General features: G+C 44.4%; 1 protein-coding gene across 1 annotated transcript in view; it reads right to left on the bottom strand.

Annotated features, from left to right (window-relative positions):
- Positions 1-22840, bottom strand: part of BRINP1 (BMP/retinoic acid inducible neural specific 1) — a 167444-nt gene that overhangs the window by 15092 nt on the left and 129512 nt on the right. The window contains exons 6-7 of the mRNA XM_054584471.1: positions 18455-18691; positions 13508-13730 (exon numbers count right to left, since the gene is read on the bottom strand). Of these exons, the coding sequence (XP_054440446.1) occupies positions 13508-13730; positions 18455-18691 (460 nt within the window). The remainder of the gene's footprint in view (positions 1-13507; positions 13731-18454; positions 18692-22840) is intronic.

Below are 22840 nucleotides of genomic sequence, written 5' to 3'. Positions count from 1 at the left end.
TGAAAACTATGTATGGTACATAATAAATGGTCCATCTCTGTTAACTATTATTTCCTCTTTTTTTTCTTACTCTATGACCTTGAGCAAGTTGCTCCAGTAACAGTGGCCAATTGCTAGTGATAAGAGCTCCTGTCTCAGGGCCAGCTCGCAGTTGACCTCCATGTGAGTGACTTACCACACACCTGACACCCTCCTTCCATCAGGGGCATGTGGTGAGTGAGGACCACAGCACGTCTGGCACTTGTGCTGGCTGGTCCCGGTCCCACTGAGCCCGTGTGCTTCTGTTCCCTCCATGTGACAAGCACACGTACCAAGTCAGTGTTGTGTGTTCCCAAACCTGTTCGCCAGTTGTATTTGCAATTATTTTATCATGGAATTAAAAGCAAATAAACTGATGAAATGTCAGCCTTTTCCATGGAAACTAACTTGAATTCTGTGGAAAAGTTCTACAAAGACCAACTGCTGAACATATTCCCATCCATTTAAATAAAGTGTATCCAAGAAAGTATGGAAGGGTTTAGAAAATTCTACAAACAGAGTATTTCTTAAGTGTCTTTAGATTACTGCTCCACTTTGAATAAGCTAAAATTGGAAATATTATACAATTATTGGTCAGGAGTATGCAAGGAAGCCAGTAAAATGTCAAATAGAATAAACCTGCACCCTACAAAAAGAATTTGGCCTTACTTGGAAAGGTTTGGCCTAGTAATATATATTTATATCTTTTAAGTTAAAATAAAATGTGTTCATGTATGAGCAGTGTATATACATTTTAGTGTTCTCTAATTTAACATACTTTTTTCAATTAACTGACAAATTATTGGTCTCTAATTTGTCTCATAAGGAGCCTTGTGCTTTTACTATATGCTAAAAGTAGCTTATATGTTCTTTTATTGACTTTCTATTAATACTAATTAGAAACTGAAGTTCAGACACCTTGATACAGTGCCAAGGTTACAATGCTAGAAATGGAAGCCACACACCTTGGCCTGTCAGACTTTAGGATCTGAAGTCTAAGTATCTTAAGGTCCATTGCCTCCCTGTTACCCTATTAGATTTTGTTGGGTGCAAGCTTGATCCTCTCTAATGGAAACATGAATTTCTGGGAAGCGGAAAGTGTCTTCATCAAACACCTAGGGTGTACTACTGCTGAGCTCTTGATTATATTAACATTATATCTGCTCATTTCTTTATAACTTATGAAGAGTTTCCACATACATCATATAATTGACTGGGTCACAAAACCCCACAGGGCAGCTACTCCTATTATCCCGATCATACAGATGAGGAAACAGAAGGCTCAGATAGGTTGAGATTTTTGGAGGTCATGCATCTAATAAGTGGCAGAGCAGGGTCTGTCAGCCTAATAAACTAAACCTGACTTCAGTTCAATAAAATATAAGAAGTCACATCTGTCTGCCCCCCTGTCCATGTCTACAGAGATGAAATCCAGAGGCAAGTATGTATAGGATTCAGAGAGAAGAATCAAAATCAGCATGGATATCGGGGGTCATCACAATAGAGATAATGATTATCTTGGTAGGCAGAAACTTTCCACAGACACCAATTAAGCACTGCACGGAACAGGAAATGTGTTAAAAGCTGACATGAGTTCAGAAGGTATGGCCCCAGGATTGGAGCTTGACGTGGAAGCCGCCAAGAGATTTTCATCTCAACAATGCATAATTACATTGTGGTTGGCTAAGGCCTGGACTAGACCGCTGGGTCAAGGCCATGTGAATATGGGAAGTAAAAATAAACCAAAGACCAAGAGTCATTGGAAAATGCCAATAATTAGACTGCCTGCCCTCAAATGAAGGTTCCATGAATCTGCTTTGCCTCACAATTCTATAACCTCTACTAAAACCAGGTGATGGGATATAAGGAAGAAGCGTCTAATCACAGTGACATTAAGCACCTACTTGATGCTAGGAATTTTTCTTCACTTCATTGAATTTAATAGACTCTAAGAAGTATCTATTTTTGCTCTCTTCCCCCGCCCCCCAGGAGGATATATTTCCTAAAGTAACTGATTCCTGAGAAACACTTTCAGGATTCCAATCCGGGTCAGTTGAAAACAATCTCCTTTTATAGTTCCCTTTGTACCGCACTGTCCAGACCATCACAGTCTGAGGGGGCCTGACTTTCAGTCATGGCCTGTTCACAGATTCCCTGAGTAACCTTGAACAAGTCACTTAACTCCCCTTACTTTCTTCATTTGTGAATGAGGAAGATGATAGAAACATGTACTACACGGGTGGCAAATCTGCAGATTATTTACATAGCAATGGGACATAATTTTAAGAGATTATGCCCACATGCCTTTGGGCTCCACTCCAAGCAGAAAATAACTGATCTGTTCATTCATTGAACAGTGTGACCTGAATAGCTCCCGTGGGCTAGGACATGACGCTGATGAGTGGTGGAGAACGTGGTTACGAACACTCGCCCAGAGCGGATGATCTCACAAAGAGGCAGGCGTTAATAAATAGACAGACAAGGGAATAATGGTAAACTGAGATTTGGGCTTCATTTGGGAAGCCAGAGTGCCAGGAAAGCGTGCCACACAGCCGTTTGGCACAAGGATCCATAGCTTTCTGCACTGAGATCTGAGAGACATGTAGAAGCTCCCATGACAAAGGGACAAGGAAGGCTCATTCCAGGTGGAGGGAACAGTCCGTGTGAAGCGATGGAGTGGGAGGGAACTGACAACACCTAGTGAACTGAGAGGAGATATACAGAGGATGTATTATAAAGCTGTACGCTTGAAACTTACTTAATCTTATGAACCAATGTCACCCCAATACATTTAATTTAAAAAAAGAAAAGAAAAAAGAAGGAGGGAAGTCGCGGAGCAGCTGAGAGAGCCACGGAAAGGCGGGGAGGCCAGCAGGAGCGACAGGCAGGGCCAGATCGTGGCAGCCCTGAAGGTCATCGTTAAGTTTCTGCTCTTCGAATCAAGATGGCGGAGGAGTGAGTGGAAGTCACACTGACCTCCTCCCAGGACCAACCTGGAATTACAACTAAATTGTGGAGACATTACCTGGAACAAACAGCTAAACAATAGCGAGAGAAGAGCCTTATAACCTCAGGGACAGAAGAATGAGCTTTAGCACAACCCAACTGGTAAGGAGTGTGGTAGAGGCTCAAGAAGGTGGGCGGGGTGCCCACGGGTGGCAGCACCAGAAGGATATTGAAACTGCCAGCTGGATCCCCCTGATAACCATAAAACCATAAGCAGGGATTGCCAGCCTACAGCACCAGGGCCCAAAAAGTACACAGAAAGCAGCCAGCTGCGAAAAGTGGCAGTGTGCTCTCCGCCTGAGACAGGCGGCTGTAGACACAAAGAGCCATTTAAAGGGCCAATGCATACATTTTTATTTGCAGCTACTTACCTGGGTCTCCAGCAAAGACAAAGGCTGGGTCAGAGTGGGCTAGAGACGCCAGAGGAGAGACTGGGGAAGGAGGCTTTGGGGAGAGAACTGAGAGAGTAGTCGGTGGGATCCTAGTGCTGACTCATGCCCCATGCGGCAGCAGCCATCTTGCTCAGGCAGACCACTCCCCTAAGTGGCAACAAAGTGAGAGGACCAAATAGCCCTGCCCTGAGGAGGGACTCAGCCCTGCTGAGTACAGAGTGGCAGCCATAGATAGCAGATCCCTGGCTAAAGGGGGTGCAGCGTGGACTTGAGACTCTTGAGGAGAGACTGGAGACAAAGGCTTTGAAGGGAGAACAGAGAGCAGCTGGTGGGATCCTGGTGCAGACTCCTCCCCCATATGGCAGCAGCCATCTGGCTCAGGCAGACCATGCCCCAGAGCAGCAGCTTGAGAGAACTCAATAACCCTGCCCCCAGAAAGGACTCTGCCCTGCCCTGTGGTATCTCTAAGTCAGCCTGCTGAGTCCAGAGTGACTAGATTAACAGCCGAAGGAAAGAGCCACAGACAATATATTCCTGGAAGTCTAGAACAGACTGCCTAAGGTCACACAGGGTCAACATCTGACAATATCAGAGGCAGACCCAGAAAGAAAAAAACAGCAGTCTCCTACCATAGCAATTCACACCACAAAGTCAGGAAATCAAGACAGATCCATTTAAGAAGCAGAAGCAAAAAAGAGGAGTCTCACAAATAATGTGAAGACAAAGAAAAACCCCCGAATCAAAGGGAAAGGGGGAATCCCCAGAAAGAGAACTAAACAAAATAGAGGCAAGTAAACTAGCAGATACTGAGTTCAAAACAACAGTTGTAAGGAAGCTCAATGAGCCCAGTGAACTCAAAGAGAACTACAAAAAACTACAGGGAAACTATGAGGAACTTAACTACATACTATATCAGCGTGATAAAGGACACAAGAACTACCAGTAAGAGACAAGAGGAAATTAAGAATACACGTTCTGAATTAAAAAACACAACAGAAGGACTCAAAAGCAAGCTAGATGAAGCAGAGGATCGAATCAGCAAGCTGGAGGAGAAGGTAGAAAAAAGCTCCAAGAAAGAGCAAGAAAAGGAAAAAAAGACTCAAAAAGAATGAAGAGGCGTTTAGGGAAATGCAGGACAACCTGAAATGTAATAATATCTGTATAATAGGGATACTAGAAGAAGAATAAGAGGAGCAAGGGATAGAGAACCTGTTTGAAAAAGTAATGATGGAAAACTTCCCTAATGTGAGGAGAGAAAAAGTCACACAAGTCCAGGAAGCACAGAGGGTCCTAATCAAGAGGAATCCAATGAGACCCACTCCAAGACACATCATCATTAAAATGGCAAATATCAAAGACAAACAGAGAATCCTAAAGGAAGCAAGAGAGAAAGAGGTAGTAACATATAAGCCCCAATAGGGCTAGCAGCTGACTTCTCAATAGAAGCACTACAAGTCAGAAGAGAATGGCAAGAAATATTCTAAGTAACAAAAAGCAAAGGCCTGCAACCAAGACTGCTCTACCCAGCAAAGTTCTCAATTAAAATGGAAGGTGAAATAAGGAGTTTGCCAGACAAAAGAAGACTAAAAGAATACACCTCCACCAAACCAGTATTGCAAAATATCCTAAAGGGACTGCTTTAAGAAGATGAAGAGTCTATTAATACCCAGTTCCTTTCAAAGTCACCAATACTTTATATAACCAATATTTTGAATACTTAATCTGATTGTGACAATGATGTCTTATTTTAATTGTTACTTTTTTATTTGTTGAAACTAAACCTGTTTTTGTAAATTTCTTACCTATGTCTATTATTTTTAAAAAGCTTTAAATGACTTTTTTGGTATTTTTATCCATTTTTTTATTAAATGTTTGTAGAATTTTTTCCTTAAAAAAATCCTATTAACTCTTTTTTAGATGTGTTGCAAATACTCTCCTATTCTATTACTTGTCCTTTAACTTTTTTTATACATATATTACTATATAGTCTTAAATGTTTAACATGGTCATATTATCAATATCTTACTTTATAGCTTCTGGGTATGAACATGTTACTTCAGGGTAAGAAAAATATTATTTTGTATTTTCTCCAAAAACTCCTTAGAGTTTACATATTGATTTTTAACTCACCTGAATATTTTTTGTTTAATGTGTGAAATAGGGCTCTATATTTGTTTTATTTCAAGTAATAGTGGTCCATGCACCTTACTTGTTGAATAAACCTTATTTCCCCATTGATTTGAAATATCAATTTAATCATATATTACATTGTTAGACAGATACATACACTTGTTTCTACAGTGCTCATTTTACTTCATTGATCTACTTGATTATTTCTGTGCTGGTGTCATGTTGTTTTAATTGCTGAGACTTTATAATGGATTACATTTTTTAATATTTTATAATGGATCTTGACATTTAAAAAAATAAATAAAATCAATTTGAATTAAAAAAAAAAGAAAGAAGGAACTCCTACCTTTTGTAACAACATGGATGAAACTGAAGAATATTAAGCTAAGTGAAATAAGCTAGTTGGTGAAAGACTAATACCATATGATCTCACCTATAAGTGGAATCTATTCAACGAAATAAACTAACGAACAAAATAAACCACAGACATGGAAACACGGAGCAGACTGACAGTGACCAGAGGGGAAGGGGAAGGAGGACAATGGTGAAAAGGAGAAGGGACTAAACAAACACGTATGAATGACCCATGGACATGGACAAGAGTGGGAATTGACTGTGGGAGAGGGGGGCAGGGTGGGATGGGTGGGGAGGGAAAAGGGGGAAAAATTGACAACTGTAATATAATAAACATGATTTAAAAAAAAAGTTTCTGCTCTTCCGCCTAAGAGTGGTGATCAGTCACCAAAAGGTTTTAAGCAGGTAGTGACAGGATAGAATGTGATTCTTAAGTAATAATCCTGACTGACGCCTGCAATATAAATTGGAAAGTGATTAGATTAAGAAAGATTTAGGTAAAAAGGCCATTGTGTTTTGGGGGAAGAAAGACCTTAGTTTGAACTCTAGGCTACGACTCATTAAAATAGACTAATTAGTATCACCTGAAAGCAATACTGCCCAAAGATCCAATTAGTGACCTTCTACCAATATTGGGGAGTTGAACTGTTACTCATTCCCTATGACACCCCTCCTACAGCTGGGAAGGACCTCAGAGAAACAGCCCAGTGACTTCCAGATGATTTTAGAAAAATAAAATAATGCATCACCTTAATTTTCCCAAATAAGTTTTAATTAGGAATTCCATAAGGAAAATGGACAACAGGTCGCTCTCAAGGTGCGGGGTAATTACCAGTTCACCACCCAGCCTGCACTCCGCCCCCACAAGGCGTGGGTACTGCGCCCAGGGTTCTCCAGAACACCTGCCCCAGGCCAGAGCCAGGGCTAGAACTCAGGCCTCCCAGTTCAAACCGGGTCCTCTTCAGCACGTTCTGATGTTAGAAACTGAGAGTTGGAGGACAAAGACCCTGCTGCTTGTGTCTCTCTTTTTATTTTTTAAATAGTAGACTTTTTTTTTTTTTTTGAGAGAGAGAGAGAGAGGGGTGTGGGGCGGGGAAGAAAGGGGAGAGAGGAAGAGAAACATGGATGTGAGAGAGAAATATCGATCTGCTGCCTCCTGCACACATCCTGACCTGTGACGGAACTTGACCAGAATTTGAACCCACGACCTTTCAGTTTACAGGCCACACCAGCCAGGGCCCTGTTGCTTGAGTCTTTAAATGCCTTCCAGCACCTGGCACAGGGCTGGAAGACCAGGTGGTCAATAAGCATTTACGGAATTGCACAGAAGTCAGCTAATTCAGAATTGCCTGTGCTGATTTGGGGCTCTTTTGCTCTCCCCCTTCCTCCCTTCTTTCCCACCTTCTTGTATCCTCTTTCTCTCCCTCTTTTCTTTCCTTTCTCCCTTCTCCCCTTCCCTTCTTTGCAATGAGAAGTGCTTTCCACTACAACACAGTATGTTATTCTAATCTAAGCAGGCCATCCATAACCTTGGATCATCTTGCCTCAGGCAGGTAAAACAGCACAGGTTACCAGAAAGGAGTCCTGCCTCTTATTTGCTGTATAAACTTTAGCAAATCATGTAGCATCTCTGTTTCTTAATTTCCCCATTCATAAAATAGGAAGTGTTAGTGCTACCTGATTCAATGAGGTAAAAGTGTGTTGAGTAGTGCCTGGTGCGTGGTAAATGTCTAAGAAGCATTAGCTATTAAATATTGCCTTGGACCTAAGCTCAGCCTCGCTCTCTTCCTTATGAATTTGGTTTCAAGTCTACCTTGCTTGCATTACCTCCTTTCCTACAATACTCAGAGTTTAAAAAGTGCTTCCAGACACAGGCCCTCTGAGGCAGGAATAAGAAATTATTATGCCCATTTTGCAGATGAGAAAACCAAGGTTCGGAAAGTCTCAGTGTCAATAATAGCAGGACCAAAGTCAAAGTCTACCTCCCAATCTTTCTCCCTTTTTAACTGTACCACGTAAGATCTCCTGGTAGCAAAACAATCTTCAGAAACCTTCCTTGTGGGTTCCGGCCTTCCCTCGACCTGTCCAATCACAGTGCCATGACATCAGGGCCGGCTCTTGCATAGGCTAAATGGATCCGTCATTGCCAAGCGTGATCTGGAAATATCTTGCATTCCAACAAGCACTACACTTGGGGTAGATGAGTCTGACTTTTCTTGGTGCTTCCAGAGCCCAGCACAGAATAAGCTCACAGGAAACGCTTGCTACGTTGACCTGCACTGAACCTGACCTCTTCTTTCTAACTACGGAAGATGTGCCTGATGTCTGCCTGGGCTTCAGAACTGATTCAGGGCTCTACACCGGGGCCATTTCCGTTATCTCTGCACACCACGTTAGAGACTATGAACTCTGATCCTGGCCCCCCAACCCATGACCTTGAGGAACTAACCCTGCCTTTGGCATCGACATACACTCAAACTAGGGAATCCAACCAAGCACAGCTGCCCCTCCCAGCTGCTGCACTCTGTTGAAAACCTGCACGGGGCTCTTAACCCCCAAGCCCACCAAATGAAAACAGTAAGACAATTCCAACTCCTGCCACTGAACCTGCCCTGTGACCTTGCACAGGCAATTACATATCAGACTCATCAGTTCCCTCATCTATGAAACAAATTCAACAGCATCAACTTCACAGAGAGATAGTGTGTGAGGATTAGATGAAAAAAATATATGCCATCATCATCGATACTCAAGCTCACTGAGCCTTACGGTGGGCTGAACAATTTATATGCAAAATATCAATGCCTGGTAAGAATAACAATAAGGAAAGTAGCTAACATGTATTGAGTGTTTTCCACCTGCCAGACACTGTTCTAAGTACTTCATGTGGATTATAGGATTTAATCTCCAAAACAGACTTAGGAGGTTGGTACTATTAGTAGTCCCATTTTACAGATGAGAACACTGAGGCTCAAAGATGGTAGTAAGTCCCCCAGGGCTCCTATGTAAGCAGGCCACAATGCTAGTTACACTAGCTACTCCATAAGCAATTGTTATTGGTTTGTGTTTGTTGTTATTATCACCATTAATCTTATTTGCCCAACAAATAGGATAGTCACCTGTAGCTCTAGTTATACTCAGTTTATCCTGTGGTAAATAACTCTCCAAAGAAGACTCCCTGTGCTCCCAGCAACCCATACCTCCCCGTATTCACACCCTTGAATCTGGGCTGGGCTTTTAGCCAACAGAACACAGTAGAGGTGATGCTCTCTGACTTCCAAAGCTGAGTTGTAAGAAGTTCTACAGCTTCCTTTTGGTCTCAGGGTGTTACCGTGTTGTAAGAACTCCGGGTTACGTGGAGAGGGCGGGTGCTCACACTCTGATTGGCAGCCCCACCTGAGATCCCAGGTGACAGCAGCATCACTGCCGGCTTTGGGAGTGAGCTGTCTTGGACATCAAGTTCAGTTAAGCCCCCAGATGACTCCAGCACCAACCAATCTGAGAAACCCCCCAGCTGGGTCCAGGGAACCTACAGAACCATGCCAAGTGATAACAGAGTGTTGTTTCGAGCCACTAGTCTTGGGGAGAACTGTTTAGCATGAGTTGATAAGCAGAACACCCTCTGCCTTGCAGCCCAATACACAGGTCCCAGCACACCTTGAAGCAAACTTCGCATGATCTGTATTTGACTTTTCACTATAGTTTATAGGTAAACACCTCTTTTGAGTAGCAATAAAATAATATATTTTACCTTTAATTATTTTTCAGTCACCATTTATCCACCCTGTGGGTGGAAGTCAAAGAGGGTATAGGGGGATAAATGGTGAATGAAAAAATAAAATTAAATAATAGTATTTATTGATCTTGGGCACATTATTTAACTCTGTGCATCAGTTCCCTTATCCATCAAATAAGAACAGTAAGACAGTAAGAACGCCTAGGTTCAAGGTCACAGTAAGGAGGAAATTAGTTAATTCATACCAGATGCACAGAACAGTGTCTGACATTTAGAATACATATACAAAGTGACAACTCTCTCCCCCTCTCTCTCCAACTCCCACCCTCTTAGTATGTCTTCCACTTTCTTTTAACTGAGTCAGGCATTTTACTAGGCTTTTTAAATTTTAAAATCTTAATTCTCACACTTAACCTGAAGGCAAGAGTTATTATGTCACACTGCAAACGAGGTGAGGGAGTTGCCTAAAGCCTGTTGGCTGATAAATGACGGAGCCAAGATCCAGACCCAGTCCATGTGTGGCTATAGCTCCTTCCCTCTCCTTCCTAGACTCCGCAACACCACCCCTCTGTGACCAAAGTGGGAATCCCCGTGACACACGCGGCGGTGGCAGTATCTGTTGGTGGACTCATCTCCCACAGAGCCTGGCACACAGACAAATGGCAGCCTAGCAGTCAGTTCATTTACAAATTCCAGCCCGTTCAACTCAGGTGGCCCCAGGTCCCCTGGGTTAGCGCCTCCGCCTGACACTGCTCCGTGGCAAGGAAGCATCCTGCCTGCTGGTGTGAGATAGGCTCGTGAAAGCCTTCGATTCGGATGTCAGGGAGCAGCCCCCCACCAGCAAGGAGGTTCGGCTTCAAATGGACCTGCACAGGCCAAGATTCTGTGCCCGCCTCCCCCAGAACCCAGCATTCAATACCCCATAAGTGAATGTAATTGCGCAGCTTGCCCAGGTGGAATTCCAGACATCCTGTCCAGGTGAGTGCAGGAGGGATGCTACGATTCGGGCAAGTTTTCTCATCTTACAAGGAGGGAAGGCAGCGCTGCGAGTTCCTTCTTGGAGGGCCTTGGTGGTGGCAGGACACCTCTAGCTGTCTACACCCGACAGCCTGTGCAGGAAGTGGGCCTCTGTGCTCAGAAAAGGGAAGTGACTTGCTCAAGGTCACAGAGCTCGCTAGTGGTAGGGTACGATCTCAAATTCAGCCGCCTGCCTATCCAAAGTGTTCTTTCTATCACTCAGTGCCGTTCCTCGTTCCTCCTCCCTCCTAATGCCTGTAGCTCCTGTCCCAGAGCTCCCACGCCTCCCCCAGGCCTGGCACACCCTGGGTGCTCTGTGCCCTGTGCCTGGACCTTCTTTTTACTTTTCATGAATGTCTTCCCAGTGTCTTTGGGCCCTTGGACCCCTCACTTCACTCTCTAAGGTGACAGTCAGCAACACTGAAGGTATATGTGCTTCAAACCAGGTAATGGTTACCATTTTCCACCCGATTTGCATTCAGTGCAGTCAGCCCTGGGGATGCAGAGTTTCTTTATCTAAAGATCTTATCAAAAGCCAGATGGTGTTTATGCTGCATCCTATCTCCCCACAATTCATACGTCCAAGTCCTCACCTCAGGGCCTCAGAATATGACTCTGTTTTAGAGGCAGGATCTTTAACGATGGAAATGAAGTTAAACGAGGTCCCTGAAATAAGCCCTAATCCAATAGGACGAGTATCCACAGCAGAAGAGGTGATTAGGACTCAGATGCACACAGAAGGATGGCCACGTGAACACGGGGAGAAGACGACCACCTACATGCCAAAGAGAGGCCTCGGAAGAAACCTACCCTGCCAACACCTCCATCTCAGACTTGCAGCCTCCGGAGCTCTGAGAAAATCGATATGCCATTTAAACCCCTCAGTGTGTGGCGCTTTGCTACGTCAGCCCTAGCAAGCCCTATCTGCGGAGTTTTCCTGATTGCCGACAGAACTCCTCACTCCTCCCGTAAAGACTTCTTCCACAGCGCTGTTTCCTGCGGTCATCCCTGCGTCTCTCAGAGTGCCCGCTCCAGGTCACAGGACACACCCCGGATGGATCTAAGCGGAGTCTCCCTCACACACTCACTCGTGGTGGCCGTTGGGGCGTCTGTTGCAGTTGACAAGGAAGCCATTTTGTGATGGAACCTCTTTCCTAGTCTCTGATTCTGCAGCACTGCAACAAGTGAGCAACTGCCAGAGAAATTCTGATTCACAAAATAATTATCACATACTCAGGGCAAAGCAAAAGGCTCAGAGTTGAAGAGAGTGGAGAGAGCAAGGATGAGCACAGAGAAGTGTAGAAGAAAGAGGTTTTACAATGGGAAAACACAGGAAAAATATGCTGACTGAGGCAGGGTTTTTAGGTTCATGGGATCTTGGGATCTTAAAATGAGGACAACCTTCTATATTGGCTGGTGCAATCTGGGAAGACTTCATGAAAGAGGCAGCATTTTATCTGAGTTTAGAAAAATTAGAGTAAAATGGGTGCCTGGATAGGGGTGTTTGGGACGGAGGGAGACTGTTTAGACAAGTACAGTGATTTTCAAATTGAGTGCCCATAGATCATGGCAATTAAGAACGTAGTATTTAGCTTCACAAAGTTGGGGCATCTTGTCTCTTCCTCTTACGTTTGGGTTTCCAAACCTCAATGCCACTGACTTCTAACTTTGTTGCTGCAGCCACCCTGGACAGTAGCACCTCCACCCCTGAGAAGATAATCATAAACGTCCTCAGACAGTTCTAAATGTGCCCTGGAACAAAATCACCTCCCCCTCATAGCCACTGACTTTTACACTGCAGCTTTGGACCAATCACTTCACTTCTCTGAGCTTCAGTTTTACAGTGTGTGTACGGGGGTAACACCCATACATACCAATATGTGGCTGGCAAAGAATCTGTTCAGTGAATGTGACTTAGCCACAGTCTTTTTAAAAAGCAGATCTCTTTTCAAATGTCATCGAACATGGAACTCCCACACATGAGGTGTGAGCTGCTCTGGCTGAAGCAGGGCAGAGAGTCCCCAAACCTGTGTTCTCGCTCTTCCTCAGTGCCCATGTGGAAGCCCCGAGCCACTGCCGCAGAAAACCCCGGATGCGCCTAGCTCACAAATGCCCTGGGAGACGGAATGTGAAAGACCTGGATATGAATCCCGACCCCTTCCCTCTGGGTCCCTGGGAGAGAAGACACCCCTAAATGCTGTCTGGCTTGTTCACCCTGCGTTTGCCATTCATCAGCACACCTGGTACATCAAGGGCAGGGCTGGGACTAGGGTGAGGCAAGGTGAGGCATCGGAGCATTTAAGGAGGAGCTCACCCTCAGGTGAGGACCCTGCACTCCCAGGACCCGGAGAGGGAGTGCTCCCTTAAATTTTTCATGGCAGGTGCCTTGCTTGCTTCACTCTACTCCTGCCCTGATCAAAGGCCCTCAGTAAACAGTTGACTAATTAATTAGGTAGGCCCGTTTCTTCACCCTTAAGATAGCAATCCTAACATCTGCTTTCCCAAGTAGTTATAAATTGAAAGAGAAAATGCATTTAAAGCAACCAGAATAATTTCCGGTAGCAGTCAAGGCTCTTGTTAGTTCCTTTCCTCAGTCAGATGGATTAGACAGAGCACAGAGGCTGAAAGTTCAGGGCAGAGTCAGAAAACAGTGAGAAATCCATTGTTTCAGTGCGGCCAGAGGCAGCAGGGGAGAAGCCAGAGACGGTGCAGAAAACTGTTGTTCTGGACCATGCAAGGCCTCTCTTGCCACCTCCAAATGCATCACCTGCACTGCACCTCCCTCTGCGGCAAGCGAACATAAGCTAGCACCAGGTCTGAGCCTGCAGAGGCGGTAGGGGGAGCCAGCACTTACCTCTCTCTAGGTAGCTGGTGGTTGGGATTGTGGCGGCAACGGACGCTAAGGCCGAAGAGCTTGCGGGCGGTGCGTTGGATCTTCTGCCTCTGGGCCTCCATGGAGCTCTGCAGGAGCTTGTAGCGGTTCTGCAGGTCCCAGTCGTTGCCCCAGTGCTGATGGATGCTCCCGATGGTCAGGAAGTGGTTGCTGGGGAGACGCTTCATAAAAGATTTAAACTCATCTAGTGGGAGACAAAGGCCAGGAGAGAAGGACTGAGCATGAGAGCCCCAGCTGAGGCGGCCCACAGACCAACAAAGGAGGCCTGCAAATGAAACTAACTTGCTGGAGACTCATGAACAGGGCACTGGCCTGCTCCGCTCCCAGGAGGGAGGGCTGGGGCTCCTGTGCTTTCCATAAGGGTCTTCAACTTGGCTGCTACGGGAGGGAACCCGCTTCCTGTAGGAGACAGGGCTTCCCAAACGTCGGTCATCTGAATGCCAACTGGACGACAATAGGCACCTATCACTTGGATTTATATTTACTCAGCATCGGTTAAACTCAATTTTTATCCAGTTCTATGCTACATAGAAAACCATGATCGCATGCCTTCAGTAGAAAGGGAGCTGTAAAAATCAGTATGATGACAACAATGTTAATAAATTCTGGCCAGATACTATTACCTGCTACCTGACCAAATCCCTGTACCTGCTCTCGCTTTGAAATACAGAGAAGCAGCAAGTGATAGATAGGCATCAAGGACATGCTTGTACCAACTGAAACATTCTCTTTCATGTAATCTTTAGGTATGAGAACTGAAATGGATCAACGTCCCCTGCTGTGTGACCCAGCCTCCTGGGAAGTTGTCTGTTCATGCCATCTTATGTCATGTCCCATTTTGGGAAACTCCAGCTTAAGAGATGGAGACAAACTCTTGAGTCTCCTGGGAGAAGGCTTCTGCCTCTGTGCCACTGAGTGAGTTTCCGGGTGTCAGCATGTGCTACGACTTGACACAGACTTAGAAATTATCTGGGTCAGCTTTTTCGTCCTGCATATCGGGAAACTGAAGTGCAAAGTGAGAAATGACTTTCTGAAGGTAGAACAGCCCATGAGTGCCAAGAGGCAGGACTGAAGCTGGGGCTGCTGTTTTCCGATCTAATTCTCCCTGGTCTACCGCTGCCACGTCCCCCTTCAACTGGTGCGGAAATTAAAAGAATTAAGCGGTTAATCATTCCGCAGGTGAAAAGGTAAAGTGATTAGATTATACATAAAATAAAATGCACGTGTATATGTATCTTGAGCCTAATATTTTCACTTTATGTTCTAAAACCTAAAAGGAAATTTCAGGTACATTAGGCATTCATTTTATGTTTTTAAAAAATGCTTGTACAGCTCTTGATAAGCCCCAGTTTCAGTCTTAAACACCTAACACAAAAAAAAACACATATAAGTGATTTTATAGCAAACCTACGAGGTGGGTACTTTTAGTGCCCCCTTTTCTAGAAACTAGGGCACAGAGAAGTTAATTAGCTTGTCAAGGCCACACAGCCAGTGATGAGAGAACTCCAGACTGGTTCCGAATCTGATGCTGTTAGAATGTTGCACTGACTCTCAACACAAAAAGGAGGATCAGTGTATTGGGAGAAACAAAGAAATAAAAGGCGCTGAACACATACGCACAGGAAAACTGCCTCTGACTCCTTGAGAACTCAGGCCCCTCATTCCTGACAGTCAGACACGCATATGCGCCTGCAGACTGCGTCTCACCACCCAGCAGCGGGGCCACCATGAATCTCTCAACGCTTCAATTTCCCCATCTGTCGAGCTGGTACAATAGCATCTAATTCAAATGTTGAGATGGTGACACAGGACTGCACCTGCCTAAATAGTTCCCGAAATATGGAAAGTGCTCAATGGATGGAAGCAGAAGATTGAAAGGGTGCCGCGGGGCTGCACTGATGGGTGCATTCAGGGAGCAGGCTGCAGGCAGGGCCCCGGCCCAGGCTCCGCTGCCCCGGCCGGGCCAACGTTCCTCCCGGGGAAGACACGCAGCTTACCCTGAAGGCGGCTCCGCTCACCTTGGAGGTGACAGTCCTTTCCATGAACCCAAATTTGGGTCAGATAAGAAAACATTAATTTACAAGTAAAATGATTTATTGAGTTGGCCAAAAATGTTTGTTTGGTTTTTTCCCGATTAGCGCTGAGTTGTCTTTCACTTCATTCTAAACAACTTTGTTAGATTGTATTGTGACAGCTGTCACATCAGCATTTTTTAAAAAAGTTTAATCAAAATTGGTAAATTTTTGCGTAGCCATTTTAATATTGAAGATGGGAGAAAACACCCAACACTTTTGGCATATTATGCTTTATTATTTCAAGAAAGGTAAAAATACAACTGAAACACACACAAAAAAAGATTTGTGCAGTGTATGGAGAAGGTGCTGTGACTGATTGAACACGCCAAAAGTGGTTTGCAAAGTATTGTGCTGGAGATTTCTCGCTGGATGATGCTCCATAGTTGGGTAGACCAGTTGAAGTTGATAGTGATCAAATCAAGACATTAACTGAGAACAATCAATGTCCTACCATGTGGGAGATGGCCGGCATACTCAAAAGACCGAAATCAATGAAGTTATTGGTGAAAATGAAAAATGTGTCTCTTACTTTACAGAAAACACGAAACAGACTTTTTGGCCAACCCAATACCTTCTTGACTAAAAGTGGAAGGGTTCCCTGTCAATAAGGACAAGCAGACCCCCATTTGCACGTGTGAATTTGGTCCTATTTGACCACCAAACTGTGGAGCCATCATCTGTGGCTTTTATCTTTGGCTGGTCATAAATCCCTCCAAATTACCCGGTGCTGAAAATGAGAAGGAGGCAAGTACACATGCGCATGCCACAAAGACATGTATGTATGGATGGATTTGTCTTAATGGGTAAAAACATTTCAAATGGATAAGGACAGGATATCTAGAGTAAACGTGTGCTCCTCTGGGGAGAAAGCATGGCGCTAATAATTTCCATGGACTGTTCAGCTTACCCTGCAAAATCTCAGCATCTTAGCATCCCACCCACCTCCTCAAAGTAGTTCTTTGCCTTGGGAATAAGGACTATATGCTAAAAACCCTTTTTGCTTGTGCACGGGGCTGACATTCTTCTCTGCTCTTTAGCAATGGGGAGAACCTCTTTGCAAAAGCATTTCATCAAACGCTGCTTTTGTTTGAGACCAAACAATCATCGCAATGCATTTCCGTCCTGACCCTCCCGCTTCTCTGCATTCCAAGGATTGTAAGTGGACTAATGGGTGCAGGTTTGTTAAGGCGTCCGCAGCTCCATTGGAGCTGCATGACCTTTTAAGAGCAGAATCACTGATGCATCATGTGCGCTCAGAGCTGGTTGGGGACTTACGAGTTCATGGAAACCAGTGGTTTTCAAATATAGCTTAACAGAGCTCAGCTTTTATCTCTGGTACACAGTGGCTCCAAGGTATGATTTTGTTTGATCAAAAGCGTTCTTGGCTACATATTTGAATAAATTCAAAAATTAAACACATAAACATGTCCTCTCATTTATCAGATGAGGGAGCTGAGGACTGGGGGATAAAGTAGAATTAATAAGGTTCAAAAGCTGCTGTGAGCACTGGGTTTAGAATCAGGGATTCCATTACCGACTCCATCATTTACTATGTAACCCTGGGGAAGGCACTGGGTCTGGGTGCCCTCCCTCCTCTGCAATACAGCAACATCATTACTTACTCTAATGCAGTTCTTGTAATAGATTTAAGGAATATAAAGTTGTTTTAAAAACAGTAATGCTCTCTGTATTTGTCCATTTATTTAACAGATATCTGAGTACATATTTTATGCCATTATTTGGCATCTCTTCGTGGAAGTCTCAAGGATTCCCAAGCTTTTCATGTCCAAAATAGAATACATAGTTTTCTTTCCAAACCTTGCAGGGTGTTCTAGCTCCGTGAATGGTACCAACATCCATCAAAGTATCTGACAGGCCCGCCTAAAAGAAGCTCTTAGATCTCATCTCACCCTTCCTTTCTCAAGTCCTGCTAATTCTCCCTTGTACATAGCTCAGCATCTTTGCATGTTTACCCTTTGACTCCCTATGCCATCGCCCTAACCTGCATCGCAGGCACCTCTCTCCTCGGCGCCTGGGGATGGCCTCCCCTGCTTGGCCCACACTCACCCTCCAAGCTCTGCATCACAGTCAGACGCACAGACTCCTGCTCTTCCTCAGGGCGGCCTCCCTGACCTTCCTGACCCCGTCAACCTCCAGCTCTACGCGACGGGCTCACAGAAGCTTCTTGTTCTTCAGATATGATTAAAATGTCAATTACCTGCATGGCTATGTGAGTAATGCCTGGTTTTTCCATTAACTAGAAGCTGCAGGAGGGCTGAGATCCAACTCTGCACCTCATCCACTTCATGGCCCTAGGTGGCTGCCTTTCCTCCCCAAGCCATGAAAAGCAGGAAATAGCTAAGTGACCTGAGCAGTGACTTCCGGCTTTGATGGTCTGTGAATTCTTTGGGTATCTGTATGAACATCTACATATATATGTATATACACATATACATATTTACACATATATGTGTGCTTATTTATTTAGAGAGACTGACAGACACGCAGACTCGGGAATTAATACAAATGCATTTAACTCTCCATTCTCCAGAGGCTTCCTGTGCACTGTGTGGCATTACTCTCTCTATCTTCTGGGTACAACAGAGACAATACATCACAGGACCACAAACCTGATTACACTATTCATTATCTCACTCACTGGCGATTTATTGAGTGCCTACCCCATGAGAGCTCTGGACTCTCCGAAGTGAAAGGGTGGGGGTGGGGGTCAGTCGCTGTTCTCTCCTCACAGCAGCCTGATCCCAGTCAGAGTTCCCTTTTCCAGACTGGGCTCAGGGCCGTTCACACAGCAGAACCAAGTTCGGCTGCATACCTGAATTCTCCAGGTCCTTGTAAGCTTCGGCCCAGGATTTGGCCATGTTGGCCAGCGTGTACTCCATGATCTGGATGTCGGTGATGGGGCAGTTGCACTGGGGGAACTCCTCCGCACACTGGCATCGGCACTGGCTGTTCTGGCACACGTACTCGCCCTCGCCGTTGCACATGATGTAGCTCAGGGCTGACTGGACAAACTTCTCCTGTAGATACTGTGGGAAGATGATCTGCAGACCTGTGTGAGAATAGCAAGAAGAGGAAACAGAGGGGTTTAAAAAGGTGTTTCATTAACAGCTTCAAAAGGTGATGGGTAGGAATCGGAAGCTGCTAGCTTTCCCCCTGTGTACGGGAACCAAAATATCTCAGGGCCTGCCTAGATCCAGACAGGGCGTAATCGGTGAGGCCTCCAGCTGCACTGCTTCTACTTCAACTTCTCAGGCCATGACCTTGGCCATCTCTGAAATGCATACTCTATTCAGTTATATTAAGACTGAGGTCTTAATATAGACACTTCTCCATTTTGGGAGAAAACTCTTATTGAAAGTACAAGATTACTGTTTATTTTTTCCTATTTCCTTCATTTCTTTCCTTTTCCTTTCTTCAAATATTTATGAACCCTATTTATGAAGCACAAGTCCTGAGCCAGGCACTAGGTCTACAGAGATAAAAAAAAAAAAAAAAAAAAAAGGAGATAAAAAAAAGACACGATCTCAGCCCTTGGGGAGTTTGCAATATAATCAGCAGGGATAGACACAGACACACATCATCATAACACAGCTTTATAGACCTGAAGCAGAGGCGGCCCTGCGAGGCAACGGGCAGCCGGAGACTGCAAATAACACGGCTTGGAGAGCAGGGAAACCTTTGTAGAGGAGATGGTATTTGGGCTGGTTGAAAGTAAATAAGGAATCACTGTGTAAAAAGAACAGGAAGAATATCCTGAAGAGAGGAACAGCAAGAACAAAGACCTAACGTGTCTGTGAACGCAATGAACTTGGGCGGGCGGGGGTGCCTGCTGTAGGGGAGCAGGTATCAGAAAGGAGCGGAGGGCGGAGTGCCAAGACCTTAAATACATACTAAGGAATTTGAACTTCATTCTGGGGCTCATGGGGATACTTTGGTAAATTTCAAGGGTAAGAATGACACATCAAGAGTGATACAATTTCATAAGACCATTGTACCTTAAAAAATAAAATATCAGCGGAAAAATGATATCAGAGTGAATTAATTTTCTCTCTTTTCTTTTCTTTTTTTTTTTTTAATGAAGCAGCCAGGGCCCACTGAGGGAAAGTGGCTAACCCGTGGTTGGTTGTGAGTACTCATGATCACATCTCATGATCTTTTGTCTATACTGGAGCTTATCGAAGTCTTACTCCTCAGAGCCAATGATGGAGAAGGGTTCATCTGGGCATGAGTTCTCCTCCTGTACCCTTGAAATGTCAGCGTAGCCTCTGGTGCCCAGATGGAAGGACAGCCCTGGGTTAAATTAGTTCATTAATGTACTTTCACCTGGGACATTTCTCTCTACCTCATTTGGAGCCGCTAACAGTTTTAGCCACGAATGCATATGAGCTTAATGGTTTTACTACCCACTGTGTAAAAGAGAACTGTTATTTGGATTAATTTTTTTTCATCATTCATGCTTCAGGGACACTCCCTACCCTGTTCATTAGGGATTTGCTGAATAAACTCAACATTTCTCTCACTCCCTGCTTCACAGTTGTGTTTCTAGATTTTTATCTTCCCCTCTCTCATCTTCAAATTATTTTAAAAAAACAAACTCCACCATTTCAACTTGTGTTCATATGGAATCTCAAAAAGACTATTGGAGAGAGGCATTATGGGAATGCAGCTTGGGCCTCTGGCATGGCGTACGGTTGGAAACCACAATAAGGGAGCTAAAAACGGGGCACGGCTAGAGTCTGGCTCCCCTCTCACTACTTGCGTCATCTCAAGCAAGTTATCCTCCCTTTCTAAGACTCCATTTTCTTTTCTAGAACAGTAAAATACTTTTAGTACCTACATCAGAAAGTTGCTGGGAGGACAAAGTGCAAGAATTTATGCAAAATGTCTGGAACAGTTCCTCGCAAGTAGCAAGTAAATGTTAATTATTCCTTTTGTTGATGAAGATGTGATAATGGTACTCCTCTGATTAAAGTTTTTTAAAGTTTCAACAGAACTGAACAGAATGAATGAACAATAGTTGTGGGTATTTACTCAGAAGAAGATAATACTCAGAAGGCAGTCTTTTGATATTTGGAGAGACTTCACAGAAGCAGGGTATAGAATTCTAGGCAGGGGTGGAAGGGCTATTCAGGAATGTGGATCCTATATCAACGTGCATGGAAGGCGCTCTAACAGAGCTTTATAGCTTGGGCGAGCCTGGGTGAGGGCCACATTGGTGAGCAAGGGTCCACGGGAGTTTGAGTGACTGCTTGGAAGGGTTTGCTGTACAGGGACATAATACAAATACCAAAAGGTGGGCAAAACAAGTCAAATCAAGCAGAAAAGTTCCTTCTAAACTAAGTCTGCAATCCTTTCCAAGTATGCATTATTGAGTCATTTTATCTGTATCACAATTTTTACTTCCAAAGCAAAAGCAAAATTTATTTTTAGCTGATCCCTATCCCCTATAGGCATCTGAGTCTATGGATTGGGGTTAAGTTTCTGTTGCTTAAAGGAATTCTATAGACTATACTCACAGTCCTATTTTTCTAGCTTGCTCATCATTTTCTTTCTCCCTTTTGTAGGGGATAAAATATTCTATTCTTGCTCCCAGCCCAAAAGGAATTTGGGGAGAGCATTTTTAGAAAATTGCGTCAAATCATTTCTCTGTTTGGCAAGGATACAAAAGGCAATATTACCTACCCCATTTAATGCAACGGAAAACAGATGAAGTTTGGGGTTGGGGGGTTTCTGGGAGAAGCTGAAATGCAAAACTGGCTGCTCTTTAAAAATGGAAACTCAGAACACATGAGCTGTCTCTGAGGCAGAATCTCCTGGGCAAATTTGAAAGAGAATAATGAAGACATAGCAATTAAAAAGCACTTTTCTGCAAAATGTCATTACTGTTTTAAAGTTACATAACCATTTCTACAGTGGCGGAGGTTCACAGAGCAGTCACTGCCAGGGTCGTCTCCTGATGACCTGCGTCCAACAAAGAGGCCCATTGCTGACCTCCTGGATGGGCACCTGAATCCGGCAGGCTTCAATGGGAGTCGTAAATAATTCGGAGGGGGGTTTGGCCTCTGGAACCACTGCTTGAAAGATATACAGCTGCTGGCTAGGCTAGAATATTCTGTCCCCACAGTTCTCAAAGACACACACACACACACACACACACACACAGAAAGGAAAACTGAGAAAATGAGAGAGAGAGAGAGAGAGAGAGAAAGGCCACCATTATTGCCAGGCATATAAATTTTGCTTCACAAAACCCAGGAAGGCAATAGTTGAGAGTTTCATTTGAACACTAGTTCACCCACGCTAAACATATGGAATATTTTCCCCTCAATCTCATTATACCTTGGGAAAGAAAAATCTTGTTATACTTTAAAATGGAATGTTTCAGTGTTCCGCAGAGTGAGTGGGCAACGTAGATGTGGGAACACCCACGTCGCCTTCTCTTTCCCTGCGTTTTGCCCCATTCTCCCCAGTCCTTCCTCCCACCTCGTGTTCAACACATACATCTTGCAGTGTGTTTTGTGTTTTTCATGCGGTCTGAGATATGATTTCTTCTCCCCTCTGGCACACAGTGGACTAGCTCTATTTTCTGGCCTCCCTCCTTCCTCTGATCTCCTAACATTCTCTTCTTTATTCAGAACACACCAGGCACCCTGTCCTTTTTCAGTCCCTGTGTGTGCCAGTCATATCCTCCCGACAGTCTCTGCCCTTGTCCCTCCATGGGCCTACAATATTCTTTTCCCAGACTCTTCATTCTGCCTTGTCCCACATTCCAACCTTCCCAGATCACCCATGTTAACATGCCTCTTTCTATTTTCTTCGTAGGATTCACTACTGACTGAAATTATCTTGTGACTTTGCTTTCATGTTTATTTTTCCATCTCCCCCAGTAGAGGGTGAGCTTTAGGGAGCAGCAGGGCCTTGCCTGTCCATTACAGCTCTGAGTGTAAATTAAGGTCAAGCCCAGTGTAGGCTCCAGGAACTCATTTGTTACATGACAAAAAAAAAACTATCCTATTTTTTTATCCCAACGGAAAAACATGTTGTTCTGTTAGATTTAGAAGATGTTAGAAATGAAAAGTTAGGTGATCTGCCCAAAGCCCCACAGCTAAAGTAAGAGACTCAGGACCCAAATCCAGGAATTCTAACTGAGTCCTGAAACACTGGAGGGTCCTCCCACCTCTCCAGTGTGCAAGTGTGG

The sequence above is a fragment of the Pteronotus mesoamericanus genome, unplaced genomic scaffold (assembly GCF_021234165.1).
Source record: "Pteronotus mesoamericanus isolate MK-2021 breed Mesoamerican mustached bat unplaced genomic scaffold, CSHL_Meso_final contig_78, whole genome shotgun sequence".
Taxonomy (NCBI): Eukaryota; Metazoa; Chordata; class Mammalia; order Chiroptera; family Mormoopidae; genus Pteronotus; species Pteronotus mesoamericanus.
This window is presented reverse-complemented; position numbering and strand designations above follow the sequence as displayed.